This window comes from Balaenoptera musculus, chromosome 1 (genome assembly GCF_009873245.2).
Source record: "Balaenoptera musculus isolate JJ_BM4_2016_0621 chromosome 1, mBalMus1.pri.v3, whole genome shotgun sequence".
In the NCBI taxonomy this organism is placed as follows: Eukaryota; Metazoa; Chordata; class Mammalia; order Artiodactyla; family Balaenopteridae; genus Balaenoptera; species Balaenoptera musculus.
In genome coordinates, this window is record NC_045785.1 from 115,523,657 (window position 1) to 115,542,766 (window position 19,110).

The 19,110-nt window shown below is 34.7% G+C and overlaps 1 protein-coding gene across 1 annotated transcript; it reads left to right on the forward strand.

Moving 5' to 3' along the window:
* Window positions 1–3,218: 3,218 nt before the first annotated feature.
* Window positions 3,219–17,023, forward strand: LOC118903898 (olfactory receptor 10R2-like). The gene is given in 3 exon segments (XM_036869462.1): window positions 3,219–3,283; window positions 16,005–16,950; window positions 16,952–17,023. Coding segments are annotated over 3 exon segments (1,083 nt in total).
* The last annotated feature ends 2,087 nt before the right edge of the window (window positions 17,024–19,110 follow it).

Consider the following 19,110-nt stretch of genomic DNA (forward strand, 5'->3'; position numbering starts at 1 on the left):
TGTCTTGAAGGTCTCTCCCCAATTAAGGCATTTAAGTTACTACATTTCTCTATAAGTACAGCATTGGTCATCTCCATTATTTTGTTCTGTTGTTTTTTTCCTTCCTAACAGTTTTGTACTTGTTATTTATTGCCCAAATATTTTTTGTTATTTATTGCCAAATATTTATTATTTACTATAGATATTTCCTTGCTGATACCTAAATAATTTCTGTTATTTATAGTTTTTTTTTCTTTTTGGTGTGTGTTAATGAGAGAATGATTTATATAAGTTCTACTTTTAGAATTTATTGGATTTCAATTTTCAAATTATTCCTTGTAAAGTATTTTCATTAAATTAACTTTCAGAGTGCATATTATTTTTTATTTTGTGTATATGGGACCCATCATGGTTTAATGGTACTGAATCCATATACTTCACTGCATATGCAAATTAGCTTTTTATTATATTTCTAGCAATATTGACTTACTAATTTTGTTATGAAATCTGTTTTTAAATTCTAAATAAATCTTTTGGAATTTAACATATATATTCTACCCCTAAATGCACCAAAATTACAGCAGGAGTATTAAAAACACAAAAGCACTCATTAAGAAGTCAAACAAGAAAGGACAACACACAGGAGATATTAAAAAATTATAGAAGCAAAAAATTTAGTTCCAAGTAGAAGAGTGAGTGCTGAAAATAGAACAGCACAAGGTGGGAAATAAATGAAAAGCAATGAATTCACAGCACAGAACTGTCTGAACATCCTCCTCTCAACTGAGTTTCTCAGATGACACAAAATGAGTAAGATTGGTTTAATGTCTTCCTAAGGAACGCAGCTTCTCAGACAGTGCTTCTTAAATCATCTGCCATGAAGGACCAGTTAGTTTTCTTTTTCCATTTGATCACAAGCCAATACTTCAGCAAAGTGCAATAAAAATGTATTGTTAGAAAACAGAATGAAAAACATAACTGTTCTATTCTTTGTTCCAAAGGATGTGTCCACTGATTAGATGTTTCAATAATACCAAATTCTATAAAAGTTGCTTAATACTTACAATTTTCTTTGTTTGTCTTTTTTCCTTTTATTGAGGTATCTTGGCATACAGTACTGTATAAATTTAATGTGTACAGCAAAATGATTTGGCTAACGTATATCATGAAATGATTATCATATTAAGTTTAATGAGCATCCATCACCTCATATACATATAAAATTAAAGACAGAAAAAGTTTTTTCCTCATGGTGAGAAATCTTAAGATTTACTTTCTTAACTTTCTGATATATCATACAGCAGTGTTAATTATATTTATCATGTTGTACATTAAGTCTCTGTTACTTATTATCTTATGACTTGATGTTTGTAGCTTTTGACCACCTTCATCCAATTCCCCCTCCTCCCACCACCAACTCTGGTAACCACAAATATGATCTCTTTTTGTATGTGTTTTTTTGTTTATTTGTTTTTGAAGTATAAATGACCTACCACACTATCTTAGTTACTGTTACACAACATAGTGATTCAATATTTCTATAAATTTCAAAATGATCACCATGATCATGTTATATGACACCAATGATGTATGTAATTTGTATTACATACAAAGATGCTACATAAAAATTGACTATATTCCCCACACTGTACATTTTCATACAAATTCTCAGAGGAAATGTAAAAAAATGCATAGAATAGAAAATATTATAATTAATATACTCATATAAAATATATTGCATCCATGAAAGTACAGTACATTATGTTCACATTTTATGGAAATAAAATACACTGACAGGAAAGCAACAAATCATGATTGACATATTGATAAATTATCACAAAGTGAACATGCATGGGTCAAAAATTAGACTATTACAAACAAATACCTCATTACTCATTCACTCTTCTTCAACAGAAACAGCACTCGTGCCTTCTAATATCATGCATTAGTATTTGCCTAGTTTAAAAGTTTATAACAATAGAATTCTAGAGAATGTATCCTGTAGAACTATTTTTATAGTTTTCTCCAGTTTTTTCTTTTTCCCCCTCTCTTCCTATCTGCTTTTTTTGTCATGGCCTTGTTCATCATGTTTATTCAGTCTTATTTTTCTCCAAGTTTACACTTCATTTATAAAATGGTTTCTCTTTTTCTTTTTGAAACTTCCTCCATTTGGTACATTATAGTAATTCACAATTTTTATAGGTTATATTCTGTTTATTATTATCAATATTAAAAAATATTGGCTATATTCCCCATATTGTACAATATATTCTTGTAGCTTAATTTATACATAATAGTTTGTACCTCTGAATCCCTTACCCCTATATTGACCCTCTCCCTCTCTTCTCCCCACTGGTAACCACTAGTTTGTTCTCTATATCTGTGAGTCTACTTCTTTTTTGTTTTATTTACTAGCTTGTTGTACATTTTAGATTCCACATATGAATGATATCATGCAGTATTTGTCTTTATCTGCCTGACGTTTCCCTTAGCATAATGCCCTCCATGTCCATCCATGTCATTGTAAATGGCAAAATTATATATATATATATACATATAATATATATATTATATGTATATATATATATATACACCACATCTTTTTTCCCCCATTCATCTGTTGATGGACGTTAGGTTGCTTCTATAACTCGGCAATTCTGAATAATGCTGCGATGAATATTGGGGTGCATGTATCTTTTTGAATTAATGTTTTTGTTTTTTCCGGACATACACCCAGGAGTGGAATTCCTGGGTCATATGGTAGTTCTATTTTTAGTTTTCTGAGACACCTCCATACTGTTTTCTGTAGTGGTTGCACCAACTTACATTCCCTGAAATGGTTTTACTTTCATTTCTAGCTCCTTCCTGATGTTCCTCTGTTTCCTAAACTTCTCTTTCTCCAACCACTCATAACCGAATTATTTTGAATTATGATCTTTGTTGTTATTTCACATATTCTATCACTTCTAAATTTCTTTTAGCTTATTTTGAAATATTTGGTTAGTTTTCATTAATTTTATGAGTATATCTTCCCGGCTTTTGCAGGTTGTGTTCCCCAGGAAGCACACACTGAGAACCCTTGGCATGTAGGATGTTTATTAATAAACGCCTGGGATTAACACCTGTGGAATGAAGGGGATGTATTGGGCAGGGAGAGAAGCTAAGCTGAAGGCACTCCTAGTGTCAGCCTCAGCTGGCCTGACAGCAAGCTCTGTAGAGGTGTCCAGAGTTGGGCCACGATGGCCAAGAGTTTAAAAACCTGCATCAGTCAGTGTTTGGGTGTGGGCTGCTACAGGAAAGGACAGTAATTTGGGTGAGGTGTCTATGTTGTTTCCAAAAAGCCTGGAGAGGCAGACAGCTGAAGCCTGCCTACCCACAGCACTGCCATCAGTTGGGGCAACAAGTCCTTTGTTTTCAGGAGAATCTGCACAGTGCATCTTAGTTTTCACTACAGAGGCACAGTTATTTCCTATAGGGATGTTGTTCTGCCGTTTTTTTTTTTTTTTTTCTATAATAACTTTGAATGAGATCTGAGCATGCTCTTTTTCTGGGTTCATGTTTCTGTGAAACTGATTTTCTTGTACTCTTAGAAGGGGAGGCTGGTTTAGCACAGTATTCATCGTTTTGTAACTGTAGGGCTTCCTCTTGTGTTGTCATTAGAATGTATGCAACTCTTAATTGGAGCATGTGCACTTTTCTTGTTTTGGCTGATGTTCTCAGATTGGCCAATTGATGTTTCAGGTATTGCCTTTGGATGTTGTTTTTTGTCCTTGTTGTTCTCCTGATATTAGGACTGCTGGAAAAATTGCTCTTTTCCTCTGCTTTCTCTTTCATGATTCTTAATACCATATTTTGAGTTCCTTGAGTATATTTTGTTGATTTGTTTTTGAGATGTTGCCTTGGGGGTCTTAATTTACCTTTTGCGTTTACATTTTTCCTTATCTTACTTTTAAATTAAGGGATAATTTATGTAAATAAAATTCAGATATTTTAAGCGTTAGTTATTTGTGAGATTTTACAAATACATTCACCCATTTAACTACCACACCAATCAACAAATACAAGATTTTTGTCACCCGCAAATTATTTTATGCCATTTCCTAGTTGACCTACCTCAACTAGTTCCCTACCTCAGGAAAACACAGTATTGATTTCTTTTATCTAGCTTTATTGAGATATATTGGCAAATAGCATTGTGAAAGGTTAAGGTTTACAAAATGATGCAAAATGATTACCAAAATAAGGTTAGATACCATTACCATTATATCACATAATCTTTTTTTTTTTTTGGTGAGAACATTTAAGATCTGCTCTCTTAGCAGCTTTGAATTATATAATACAGTATTGTTAACATAGTCACCATACTGTATATTAGATACCCAGAACCTATTCATCTTATAAAGGGAAGCTTGTACGCTTTGATCAATATCTCCCCATTTCTCTCAACCCCAACCCCTGGCAACCATCTTTCTAGTCTGTATGTCTATGAGTTCAACTATTTTGGATTCCACATAGAAGTGAGATCCTATAGTATTTGCCTTTCTGACTGACATATTTCACTTAGCATAATGCCTTCAAGATCTATTCATGTTGTTACAAAAAGGCAGGAAATCTTTTTTTTTTATAGATGAATAAAAAAGAATTTTTACAATATATTTTATAGGGAACTAATATATATTTATATATATACATATATTTACTTATTTTTTTTTTCTATCTTTAGCTCTTTTTTAATCTATGGTATTTCTTGTGTCTTGTCTAAGAAACACTTTCCTAAACCAAGGTTAAAGAAACATTCCCTTATATTTACTTCTAGAAGTTTTATAGCTTTAGCTTTTATGTATGCTGTGAGTTTAATTTGTTTATGTTTCATCTCTTAACCAAATACATTGAAGCATAATTAAATACAATAAGACACCCATTTAAAGTATACAGTTTGATGCGTTTTGATGAGTCTGTATACCTGTGTAACCACCACCATGATCAAGATACAACACATATCCATCACCCTGAAATTTCCCTCATGCTCCCTCCCTATCAGTCCCCTATATCACCACCAGTCCCAGGAAACCAATGATTACTTTTTGTCACTAAAATTCTGTTTGACAGTACTAGAATTTCTTATGAATAGAATCACATAGTATCTACTTTTTGCTTTTTGGTTTCATTCACTGGATGTATTTTTGAAATTTATCCGTGTTGGGTGTGATGTAGTAGTTCATTCTTTTTGTTTCATTTTATAAATACACTACACTTTGTCCAGGAACATGATGATGGACATTTAGTTTTCTCTCAATTTACAGGTCTTAGGAATAGAGCTATACAGATATTTGTGTACATGTATTTACATAACTGTATGGAGATATTTTTCATTCTATTAAGCAAATATCTAAGTGTGGAATTGTTGATTTATAAAGTAAGCATATGTTAACTTTACAAGAGATTGCCAAACAATTAGGCAAAATAATTTTGCTATCTTACACTCTCAACAGCAATGTATGACGGTTACCAATTACTTGACGTACTCAATAAAACTTGACAGTCTTAATTCCATCCCTCAAGTAGATGCACAGTGGTACGGAATTGTGGTTGGAATTTGAATTTCCTTAATGCCTAAAGATGCTGATTATCTTTTTGTGTGTCAATTGGCCATCTCTGTATTTTCTTTAGTTAAGTGCCTCTCGAATCTTTTATACATTTCCTAATTGGAATGTCTTTCCAGTTTTTAGATTGGATCATTTGTCTCTTTATTGAATTGTAAGGTGTTGTATTTTCTAGGTATAATTTTTTTGTTACATATATATTATGCAAATATTTTTACCATGCTGTGATTTGCTTTTACTTTTTATCAGTGTCTTTTGAAGAGCGAAAGTGTTTTATTTTTCAGTTTTGCTAAAGTACATTTTATTGACATTGACTTTTATAGTTCATGTGTTTTGTCTCATATTTAAGAAATATTTGCAAAACCTAAGCTCACTAAAATTTATCTAATGCTATTTTCAAGAAGTTTTATAATATCAGTTCTTGCAGGCAGGATATAATACATTTCCAGTTGATTTTTTTATAGGGTGTGAGAAAAGTGCAAGTTTTTTTTCCCCTATCCAAATGCACCATTGTTGGAAAGATTATCCTTTTGAAACTGCAGAACACATTTCGGGACTTAGTATATCATAGGTTCTTCTGTCTCCACACAGAAAGAATTCATTAAGAGACAGAGTGACAGAGAAAAGAGGAAAGAGTTTATTAGTATAGGACACTTGTGAGAGATACAAGCGGGTGGGCAAGGGAGTGTTGCCCCGCAAGCTTAGTGGGCTACATTTTTATAATCAAAGGAAAAGTGGGTAGGGAAATACCACCTTCTTCCTCATTCTTGAGTAGATGTCTGTCTTCCATTATTAGCTCCTCCTCCATATCAGGCAGGGGAGTTTTCTTGTCCTTACTTTGTCTCTTTACTCTGTCCCTATCACTTTCACCATTGAATTGCCTTGGCAGCCTCATAGAAAATTGACTATATCAATGTGGATCTATTTCTGGACATCATATTTTGATCTATTTGTCTACATTTATACAAAAAACAGTCTATTTAAACGGAACTTTATAAATAAGTCTTGTATTTCCCTCTGGATTCTGCTCTCTTGGTTCCTAGGGGAAGCCATCTATGAGAGGGTGATATACTTCAAAATTGCTCAGAAACCACCCTCTGGGGTCCTGGAGGAAGCCATTCATTCAAAGGTGCTTCAGTATGGAAATCTCTGGGAAATGCCTGTGGGGATGGTACTGCTGAAATTGAGAGGGAGTGCCACTGGGTGTCCCACATGCTGCTTGTCTTCAGGCAGAGGCAAGCACACAAGAACGAGGTAGAGAATTGTCTTCTAACTCTGGAGTCCCTTTATCACCTTCTACTGACAAAGCTTAGTATAGTGTCAGCTGGCAAGAGAGAAATATTCCAGGATCCCAGTTAGAGCAATCAAAAGAAATTTGTAACTGAAATGCAATTACATTCTTAATTTTCACAGTCTACTTAGAGTTAATATTGTATGACTATACCTGAAATGTAAAAGCTTTGGAATTATATAGATCCATTTAACCCTATCCTATTCTTTATTCTAAAGTGTATTACATCTCTATACATTAAAAACCCATAAGAAAATGTAATAATTTTTGCTTCATTCATACATATTCTAAAGAAATTAAGAAAAAATAAATCTTTCATGTTTACTCAAATATTTATGATATTATTGCTCATCATTTCTTCTTGATGATAGGTTTTTAATGTCTATACTTATTCATAGTATCCTGAATGTAAAGATGAGATTTTGGAGCAAGGATAGATTATTATTATTTACAGCAATAACTGAATAGGTTTCCACTGACCTAATCCTTCTGAGGTTATATGATGAGAACCAGATGTCAGCCTACATATGTGAGGGTCTGCACTATATAATAGAAGTCCTGAAATTAGAAAGCTGGAGACTACATAGGAATTGAATTGTTGTTAACCTCCCCCATTGAAATATAAACACATAATTATGGGAAGATAAATCTCTCACTAATTATTTAGCTATATTTTAGGTTTCAAAACTTGTCCTTTAAGCTAGATCTCAGGCTTCTTTACTCAGAAAGCCTAACTAAGAGGAAAAATAAGAATGTTCACTTTATGACACCTAACAATTTTCATTTCTGTCTAGTATAATTTCTCTTTTCTTGAATAATTTCCTTTAGTATTTCAGGTAGTACGGATCTGTTGATGACAAATTATCTTTGTTTTTTAACTATATAAAACTGTCTTTATTTTGCTTTTAATCTTGAAGAATATTTTTAGTGGAATTATAATCCTGAATTGGTATTTTTATTAATTATTTTTCTTTCATCATGTTTAGGATTGTGTTCTACAGTTCTCTTGCCCCCGTGCTTTTTGGTGAGAGCCAGCATTAATTTGACTCCTATTTCACTCCTTGTATGATGCGTGTCCTTCATCTTTTTTTTTTCCTTTTGTACTTTCAAGATTTTTTTTTATCCTTTCTTTTAAGCAGTTTGACTATAATGTGCTTAGGCATGATTTTCTTCATATTTATCCTGTTTGAGATTTGTTGGGATTCTTGAATCTATAAATTCATGTCTTTAAGAAAATTTGTGAAATTTTTGGCCCTTATTTTTTTCAAATAATTTTTCTGCCTTATTATCTAGCTCATTCCTTTCTAGAACTCCAATTACATGTGTGTTACACCATTTAACATAGTTTTCCAGGTGCTTGAGGTTCTGTTTGCATTTTTTTGTTGTTTTCCCATCTTCTTCACATTGGATTCCTTCTTTTGATCTATCTTCACATTCACTGTTTCTTTACTCTGTTATCTCCATTCTTCTGCTAATCTCATCCAATAAAGTTTTTTTTCCAGATAATGTATTTCAGTTCTATCATTTTTCTTTTTTATTGTTTTTTTTTTGTGGTTTCTATTTCTCTTCTAAAATTTCTCATATGCTTATAAGAAAGCACATTTTCCTTTACATCATTGGACATAGTTATCAAAGTAGTTTTAAAATCTTAGTCTACTAATTTCAAAATTGAATTATATATAATTAGGTCTACACTGACTGCTTTATTTCTTGAGAATGGACATGTACTCCTGGCTCTTTTTATGTGAAATAATTTTGGATTTAAACTACAATCTGGTGAATACTATGTTGTAGCGACTTATATTAAGGTGACAATCATTGGTCTTTTTAGTTTTAGCAGGTAAATAGCTTGGTTGGACCAAAATTTAAAAAAATTTCACTTGGGTAGTAGTTCAAATCTCTGTTTATTTCTTTTGTACTTCCAGACTGCTTTGAGTCTTTCTCACACATGTGTGCTTCAGGAGTCAACCAGAAATTTGGGCAAAATATATACAGAGATTTTGAAATTATCTCTCTGGCTCTCTCTTTCCAGGATTCTCTCCTCCCATTCCAGCAGTCCTAGTTACCCCAGACTCTATTTTCAGGTTCTTCATGCCAGGAAGTCTGTTGGTTTTTGTTTTAAATTTTAAACTTTTCACAAACAGTGGTGACTGTGGTCTTCATTCAAACTAAAACTCTATCAAACAGAAATCATCCTGTATACTTACCTTCTTCCAAGTGTTGAATGCATTCTAGATCTGCCTGCTTTTATTTATTTATTTATTTTTAATTTTTTATTTTATTTATTCATTTTTTTGGCTGCGTTGAGTCTTCATTGCTGCGTGCAGGCTTTCTTTAGTTGAGGCAAGTGGAGGTTACTCTTCATTGCAGTGCACGGGCTTCTCACTGCAGTGGCTTCTCTTGTCACGGAGCATGGGCTCTAGGTGGGCGGGCTTCAGTAGTTGTGGTGTGCAGGCTTAGTAGTTGTGGCTCACGAGCTCTAGAGTGCAGGCTCCGTAGTTGTGGCGCACAGGCTTAGTTGCTCCGTGGCATGTGGGATCTTCCCGGACCAAGGCTCGAACCTGTGTGCCCTGCATTGGCAGGTGGATTCTTAACCACTGCACCACCAGGGAAGCCCCTGCCTGCTTTTATTCTATCTCCAGTGTGTTCAAGCAGCTGCTTTTTTTGTTTTTTCCAGAGTTTTAGTTGTTATCTTCAAGACGTTTGACACACCAAGTACTTAACTCATTCAGACCAGAAGCAAAATTCCTACTTGCCTTTACTTTTATGAAAGTTACACCCCAAAATTTTAATAAAATATTTTATGCAATTTAAATATTTTTCTTAATTCCTACTGAATCATTGATTCAGTTGAAAATAAATGCAGGAAATATAAAATTATATAGGTGTCTTAAGAAGAAAATTTAATTTGAGAAATTGTGTGCCTACAAATTATTGGAAAGTTTGAAAGAATCAGAAGTCTGTCACTGGAATTATTGATTTAAGAGAACTTGACCATAGCTGAAATCTACATGTCAAAGAAATGTTGCTGCTGCTGCTGTAATATTTTTACTGTCTTCTCACAATACTCACAAAAGTAGGGAGCAGAAACTGAGTCTAACTCCTACAGTATACTCTCAGCACTCAGGTTCTTATTATTTTGCTTCTCTATATAAGCAAGATAAAAGAAAGATGACCTCAGTTTTGCCTTCCATTTTACTACCATGAGGAAAACGGAGAAAAGAATGAAACTGAAATAGAGAAGAAAGAAGAGCTAAGAAAACAGATAACTTGAGCCTGTGGTGATGTCATAGCCTATTATTCACAATTTGCCTGCAACTCATCATTTGATGTTCTGATGTTTGTTCAGATATGGGAATGATGAATTGGATTCCTTTTATCTACTGAGTCTAATATAACTTGGATTTTTTTTTTCACTTTTTACAGTACAATAGACATAAATTATACTGGAACCATTTCAAGTGTATCAGTCAAGGGACAAACCCTACCTCCTCCATCCCTTGCCATATGTTGGGTGAAAAGTCTTGTGAAATCAATCACACATTGTTCCAACTTCTATCTAGAAAGAATATTGATTAAATTCAATATTTAGCTGTGTGAGACTGAAAACCTTTTGAATTGTATGGCTAAGAGTGGAGTTTTAAGAATTTCATCTTCATTTTTTCCCCTGTTATTTGGATAAAGCCAGCTTATTGCAAAAGAAATCTAACACAAAGTGTGAAGCTAAGTAAGTGAAAGACAGAAAAACTATTCATTTATTCAACAAATATTTATTGAATACTTATTATGTATCAGGCAATATCCTAGAGGTGAGTCTAAAAAATTTAGCAAAACAGGAAAAATTTTCCCATGGAGATGGAAAATAGAGATATAAATGAAAAAAATGTAATTTAAATGCACATAAAATTGTGATATATGTTAAAGAGAAAAAGTAAATTATAGATGAGGGTGTTTTTCAGAGGTTGACTTCTGAGTCAAGACTCAGCATAATGTTGTAACACAAGTCTCTGAATTGAGCCATATCTGATGAGATTTGTCTTGAACTTCCCAGTGATTTAGGCTAATAGATTCCCTTTCCTTATGCTGGTTTGTATTGTGCTTCATTCACAAGAAAATCAAAGCTACTGATTAACATAAAACAGTTTTCTTTTTATAATTTTTAAGATTTCTTCTTTACACTTTTCCATTTCCATTTCTATCTATCACTTATGTGCAGAGTATGTTTTGTGTATTGGTCTTGGTTCTCCAGAGAAACACAACGAACAGAATGTATTCATATACATTCTATTCACAGGAATTGGCTCATACAGTTATGGAGGTTATCTTAAGTCCACAATTGTTTCAAGAAGTGATTCTGAAATGTGACTAACTGCAGTATTTTTCAGATTTATTTCTGCTCCGATACCTTAGAGGTCTTTGAACAGATTTCTTTAAAGGCTTATGCAGCACCAAAGCTGAAGACTTGGTCAGCACCCCGTGGGGAAGTGTTTATTTGGGAAGATGCACTGAGCAGACCAGCTGTCCAAGAAATCCAGGAATTCAGCAACTATTAAGAGGAACTGTTGTGCACATTTGAAAATTGCTGGAAGCAGCAGTAGCTACTGTCATATCTCTGTTGGTAGCCTCTGAAAATGGTATAACTGGAAATAAAAAACTGAGTCAGTAATCATCTCACTTGGGAGTTTCTGCTGTTCTGAGAACAAATGCTGGGGACTGCCAACAGGTAATTCTTTGCCCGTAGCCACTGATGAGATCTGCAACAGAGTCAAATGTGAGAAGACCTTGACTAAGTGCCTGCAATCCTTTCTGACCTCTCCCTGTGAGTCTCTCATGACTCATGAGGGAGGGTAGAGAGGGTGATTTTTTCTTCATTATCTCACAGAAGAGGAAGAATAAAGATTTCTAGAAAATTTAAAGGTCTAGAAATTGTGTTGGCTGAGCCCAGCAACAGATAGCTTGACTTTAACTTCATTTCAAATATAGGATATGAAAACAGTGGCACACAAATGTGGAACAGGCACTTAACTGTTTTTCCTTCAACCCCACAAACTCTCTCATCTGCTTTTGGTCAGTCCAACAGAGAACTGCAGGAAAGAATGAGGATAATTAGGGGACTAACCAAGCCTTCTAGGATGCTACTCAATATTTTTTCATCCTATTCCCTACCCTTGAGGCCGACACTTGATTGGAGGTCTTTTCATCTCCATCAAGCCAGGAAGAAGTGGAGTATCATCTCTGTGACCTGCACCTAAACAGTCCACAACTTTCCTTCAGTCCTCAAACCTGTTCTTTGTCACTGTTCTTCAAGGTCTCAGTTTTGCTAGCTAAGATATCGCCCTTCCTCATCCCTCACACTATGCTCTTATGCCCCTATCCTTGGTGCAGAAACTGAATTTGTAGAGTTCAGATGAACCTATACTAAAAGAAGAACTTTGCTTCTTCTTTTGCAATGATAAAGCTGGCTTCATTTGCCCTGGTGAAGTCCAAGGAAGAAAAGGACTTCTCCCTCACCTAGCAACCTTAGAAAATACAGCCGTGTGTTACCTCTTATAATATGGGTTTTCCATATTTACTTCTCTTTTTCTTAATTTGCAACAACCTTCAGTTTCTAATGAGTTACCAGGCAACCTGGGACTAATTGCCAATTAATTGCCAATGTCAGGTTCTCCTGTTCCCTTTTTATCTTATTGGACCTGTGAGATTTAGGATCCATGTTGTTTTCCGCATCCTCTTTACTCATTGAAAGTATTGGAACTGTGCCAAAAATAATGTTGCAATAATAGCTTCCTGGAGTTTTGATAAGTATAAATATAAACCAGCATGTTGGGGCTACAACTAATAAGAGACAAAGGAAAAGTTCTTCAATGATGCTTTAGGGGATACTTCTCAGATTTCTCAGCAGAGGAGGAAGGAATACAGAGTTTGGGGGTACTGAGATGTCAGTAGTAGAAAGAAATAGAATAAAGTCATTTCAAAATAGAAATGATTGTAATAATATTAATTTTTGACTCCTATTTGATTAGATTTCTAGGTTTCACTGACTTCTAATAGCTTTGTGCTAGGGAACTTAGAGAAATCTGCCCTGTTGGGTTATTTTATATGAAAATTTGAGTAAAGTTAGTGTTTGGGTCTAGTGATAGAGAAGTGCCAGTCACCAATGATAATTTTAGAAATGTTCTAATTATTCTGTGAGCTTTAGTCTATCTATTAATGATGGTTAAAAAAGAGCATGTAGGGAGAGCAAGGCACAAATATATATGATAGACTTAGAAGATGGAGGATAATACAGGGTTTTGGGGTGATAAACAGGGCACCACCAATGAACTGTAGTAGGCACAGGGATGGCTACAAACAAGGGTTATGAAATATGCTCCCCAATCCCATGGAACTGACTCCCTCTCTATCAATCATCTCTGAAAGACTGATTCCTTTCGAAAGGCTTTCCTGAGTGATTGAAAAAGAAAGGACAGAAACTGCTTATTTCCTATCAAGAGTGAATTTTCTACATTTACTTCATTTAATGTCCATTCTCGAATGCCACATGAAACTATTCTCTGGTGAAAATGGTGTATTAGAAAAGTCTAATAAGCAATGAGGAAGTAAAAGAAATGAATGCATAATTGAGTTATCTTTCCTTACAGATCTTCTGCTGTTTTTAGACCCCACAATCGTAACATTCTGTGGACGAATAATCTACTGCATAAGCCTCACAGATGGGAACTGAGGAGGTAAATAAGTTACATTCCTCAGGGAATATCCTAGTGGTTTGTTTTGTTAGCCATCTAGTGATGCATTAAGGTATTTTGAAGCACCAGAATAGTAGTAATAGTAATAATAATAAAAGCAATGGTAGGGACATTCATGAGAACTTGGGTCTGGTTAATGTTCTACAACTTCTTGGTTGTGTGACACGTTATTATGTAGGTAACATAATTATAAGTTTGCAGTATGATCTGGTAGGTTGTTAGCTGAATCTCTGTTCCCAGATTCTCCATACAAGGCTTAAAATTCCACCATCTTTTTCATGAGCTTAGATAATGCCTTTTACAGCTGCCATCTTTAAAAAAATAAAATATTTAGTCATCAATTAATTAAACAAATAGTTCTTAAGTAGCAATTTGTATTCATATGCTATGGGAAATACAAAACTGCTCCCAAGGTATTTACACTCTGGTGTATGAAAACGTAGAGGCTGGTACTTTCATGATACATTTCATACACAATAGAAAGTAGCTAAATAATTTAAGAGAAGGGAAAATTGATATCACTCTTATCATTGGAGACCAGAGTAGTCAGAGGTTGCAGCTTCTATTTAGGTGATCAAGAATGGATAGAAAGTGAATAAAGGTTTTCCAGGTGAAGGGGAAAAGATGAGCAAAAGCACAGAGGTGAGTTGCAAGATGAGAAGACATAGTCTTTCCATTTGTTGAAGAAGGCAAGGTGATTTACTATTATTTAAGAATGGTACTTTACTTAACGGTACTTTACTTATACTAAAATAGATATGTATCGGAGGTGGGATGAATTGGGAGATTGGGATTGACATATATACACTAATATGTATAAAATATATAACTAATAAGAACCTCCTGTATAGCACAGGGAACTCCACTTCACTGTACAGCAGAAACTAACACAACATTGTAAAACAACTATACCCCAATAAAAATAAATTAAAAAAATAAAAAAAAAAAGTAGATATGGAGTAAATGGAAATATTAATTTAACTTATCAATAAATTAACACATTAATGAATAAATAATTTGATAGAAATAATGACTTGTCTACTCAGAGAACTTGTCAAATCTACCCATTAGCCTAATGGTCACTATGCTCCATTCAGATAGAAAAATGAAACTGATACTTCCGCTTCTCTTGAAAGTGAGGGATCCTGAAGTGAAAACACTCAAAGATGGTCTAGATTAAGAAATATACCTCAAAAATGTAGGATTAACAGTCAGCTGGTTTCTTCAATTGAACTATTATACATTAGGTAAAATTTTTTCTTTTTGTATTCCATTTCCGTGCCTTATGTTTTCCAACTATTTGGTTGCTTTGATGTTTTTTATTACTTTACAAATTCAAACTTGATTTTAGTTGAATTAAAGCAGAAAGAATTGCTCATCCTTTAGTAAGGAGTAATTGGAGGAGCTGAAACTCCTTGAGTCCAGGTGTGTCCAATGCAATGGTGAGTTCTGTTGGAAATCCAGGGAAAATGTGGAAGAGTTGTAATGGTTCATACTGAAGTAAGGTCTGATTGGTTCGATTTATTTCCTTCTGAAGTCTGAAACTACAGTTACAGCAGAATTCTAAATCAGGTCTATATTCTTGGCAGAATGGTAGGCAGTTAGTAAGATCAATTATCAATGTGACTGTAAGAACTTTGTGTTTCTCTAGAGCTACTTAAAATGCACTAAGGTCCCACCCAAATCCCATCAATTGAGTGAGTCAAATAGATTGTTTGATTAGGGGAAAGGATGAACGAAAGTCAACACAATATTATTGCCTCCATAAATAAACACAAATAGGAGTTGGGTTTGCATGTTGGTCCAGTAGTTTTTTGAAAACAAAACAATAAGATTAAAAAATAAAACCTGAAGCAGACATGTTTAAAGTATCTCCAAAAGGAAACTTAAGAAAAACTAGCACTAATTCCTGAAAATTAAATAACTTATGTAGCAGAAACTGACATTTACTAGAAGTTTATAGTATGCATGTGCTCTGCTAAGTACTTTAATTTTCATAAGAAAACTAGTAAAGAGATGCTATTAGTACTTTTATGTTACAAATGAAAAAGCTGAGACACAGAGGATTACAGAGATAATAAATGGTAGAGTTAAGTTGGCATGCAGGAAGTTTTCAGACACTTTCATTCCCTAACTGATATTTGAAGTAGGGAGTGTGAAAATAATTTCCTAGACTTAAACACTATGAGAGATGCAGAAACGTCAGTGGGAACATGTAATCTGAGTTTTTGGAAACAATTCCATAAATTGACATGATTGATAGGGCATTTCCTACTAGCATTAGTCCTTACCCCTTCTCCTATTTAGTATTCTTCAACCCATAGTGGAACTAACTATCTCCACCTTTCATGGTAAAAAATGTTTCTTCATTCTTGTTCTCTGTAGATCAATATTGGGGAACAAGTCAACCAAACTAATTTCTCCTCTGTCACAAGAGTTCCTGTTGCTGGGATTCTCCAACTTTGGAGAAATCCAGCTCGTCTTCTTTGCTGTTTTTCTGTGTCTATATTTGATTATCCTGAGTGGAAACATCACCATTTTCACTGTCATCAACCTGGATCACAGCCTTCACATACCTATGTACTTCTTCCTAGGGATCCTTTCCATCTCTGAGACAGGCTACACCTTTGTCATCCTGCCCAAGATGCTTATAAATCTGTTGTCTCTGCTGAGAACAATCTCATTTGTTAACTGTGACACTCAGATGTTTTTCTTCCTTGGCTTTGCTGTCACTAATTGCATCCTATTTGGTGTCATGGGTTATGATCGCTATGCCACCATCTGTCATCCACTTCGGTACTCTATTCTTATGAGCTGGCAGGTATGTGGAGAACTGGCAGCCACTTGTGCTGTGATTGGTTTTTTGTTCTCACTGATAGGCTCCCTCTTAGTCTTTCAACTACCTTTCTGTGGCCCTAACAAGATTAACCACTACTTCTGTGACATCTCACCAGTTATCCAGCTTGCCTGTACTGATACCTACATCAACGAAGTGGTCATCTTCATTGGTGGAGTTCTAGCACTCATGGTCCCCCTGACTTTCATTTTCATTTCTTATGGTTTCATTGCTCATACCACCCTGAAGATCCCATCAGCTGAAGGCAAGCGAAAAGCCTTCTCCACCTGTGCTTCCCATCTTACTGTGGTCATTGTTCACTATGGTTGTGCCTCCTTTGTCTACCTGAGACCATCATCCAAGTACTCATCCAGAAGAGATAAGCTCGTGACAGTGACGTACACAGTTGTGACTCCATTGTTGAATCCCCTGGTGTATAGCCTCAGGAACAAGGATGTCCAGATGTCCATTCAGAAAGTGACTGGCAGAAGAGGATTTTATCCTAAAGCTCTATAATGAGAATACTTCACATATACAAAAAAAATCTTTTCTGAGGACATATCAATAACTATAAAATGATGATACTGTTGTCTTTCATTTACATAACACTTTAAAACCTCATAGTGAAAGATTCTCCGTGGTATTATTTTGATAGGCTTTGTGAAGTGCATTCTTAAACTTGGGGTAATTCTTAATCAGATGCATATTTCAAAAGCTCTTAAATATGGGCTTCCCTGGTGGCGCAGTGGTTGAGAATCTGCCTGCCAATGCAGGGGACACGGGTTCGAGCCCTGGTCTGGGAAGATCCCACATGCTGCGGAGCAACTGGGCCCGTGAGCCACAATAACTGAGCCTGCACGTCTGGAGCCTGTGCTCCACAACAAGAGAGGCCGCGATAATGAGACGCCCCGTGCACTGCAATGAAGAGTGGCCCCCACTTGCCACAACTAGAGAAAGCCCTCGCACAGAAATGAAGACCCAATACAGCCATAAATGAATAAAATAAATAAATAAAAATAGTGTTAAAAAAAAAAATCTGTTCTATTTGAGAAAAAAAAAAAAAAAAAAAAAAAAAAAAAGCTCTTAAATATGAACAGGGAAGTATTTTGATTTTTCAGAATATTTAAATAAGAATGATTTCAGTCTCTTCCAGGAAGCATAAGTAACATTGTGAATGGTAATTCAGTATAGAAGGTTCAGTCATCACAAGTTCTCAATAGTTTAGCAAAACCTTAACAGGACCCTTCACAAAAAATCATGAGAAAATGAAATAAATCTAGTTGAAAATTATTAACATAACCATGAGCTATTAGTGTTGGAATGGACTCAAGACTATCACTTCCAACTGTTCTGTCAGTGCAGGAATCTCACTTGCAGTATTTCAGCCTCTAGTTTAACCACTGTTAAATATCTCTGTTATAAAGCTCCACTTTTATATAGCTTCTTCCTTTTGGTCCCACTTATTATCTCCAGAGATGCATATCTTGTGTCTAATATTTCACTTACACAGCAGCAATTCAAATATTTGATGATGAATGATGTATGCTTTCCTAAAAACACCTTTAACCTAGGTGATGACTCCTTTGATAAATCCTAGTCATCTTTCTCTGGATTATTCTCAAGGTACTTTCCATTCTGTTAATAGCATTCTTCAAAAGAGTCACCAGGGAATGGGTGTAATACTCCAGGTGACTTAGGATAATCATTTCCCTTATCTTGGAAGTCAATTTTATACTAATACAGCCTGAGTTTCTTCCCTAACATTTCCCTATAAGCTCTATCGCATGTGTACCCTTCTCTAACCCCTATGTCTTTTAGACTAAAGGATTTTATATTATATATCCACATTCCTATCTTTATGAAGCCTATTTTGATTAGTTTAGTTTAGTTGTATTGTTCTTTATCAATTATCACCAATTATCAATCTTCTGTTCTCTGCAGAAGGTACTGCACATATGCTCACTTCTACTTAAAACAACAATGAAATACTCTCTCCTCCCATAGCCCTCTCAGTCACTCCTTCCAAACACAATGTTACCTGATAACATTGCATCATACTTTAGAGAAAATATAAGGTATCAAACTGAAATCCCCTCTTTTTTCTTGTCACTGCATCTGCAAACATACTTGTACCACAATTATTCTAATATATTCTTCATTCCTATTACAGCGAAATAGTTCTTTTTAGTTTTCTCAAATGCCTCTTCCTTTGCAAATTATCTGATTTTGTCTGTTTCTTATTTATCAGTGCTCCCTGAGTCCCTCTCCATGCAATTAGGTTTTCACTTTTTCATTTTAGAAAACAGGGATTGAGGATTTGAAATTATGTGAGTATATTCAAAATATGAATGTATCTAAAGTTTTTCAGATTGTGCACTTTCTGGCTGGTTATACCAGACCATACATGCTCTCCAATATATAGATCTAAAGAAAGCTAGAGGAACTCAAAGGAATTGATCATTTGAGTTGATCAATTCAACCCCTAGTTAAAGACATTTTTACTTCCCTCTGGTTTTGCACTAGGGAAGAACAAATCTGACTTTATATTAGAGCTATTTCTTTTAACCGTTATATCCTATTGCTTTTGCTACAAGTTAATCACCAAAGGGATGTTACCTATAAGCTTAAATTATACATAATGGCCCATCTCTGGGA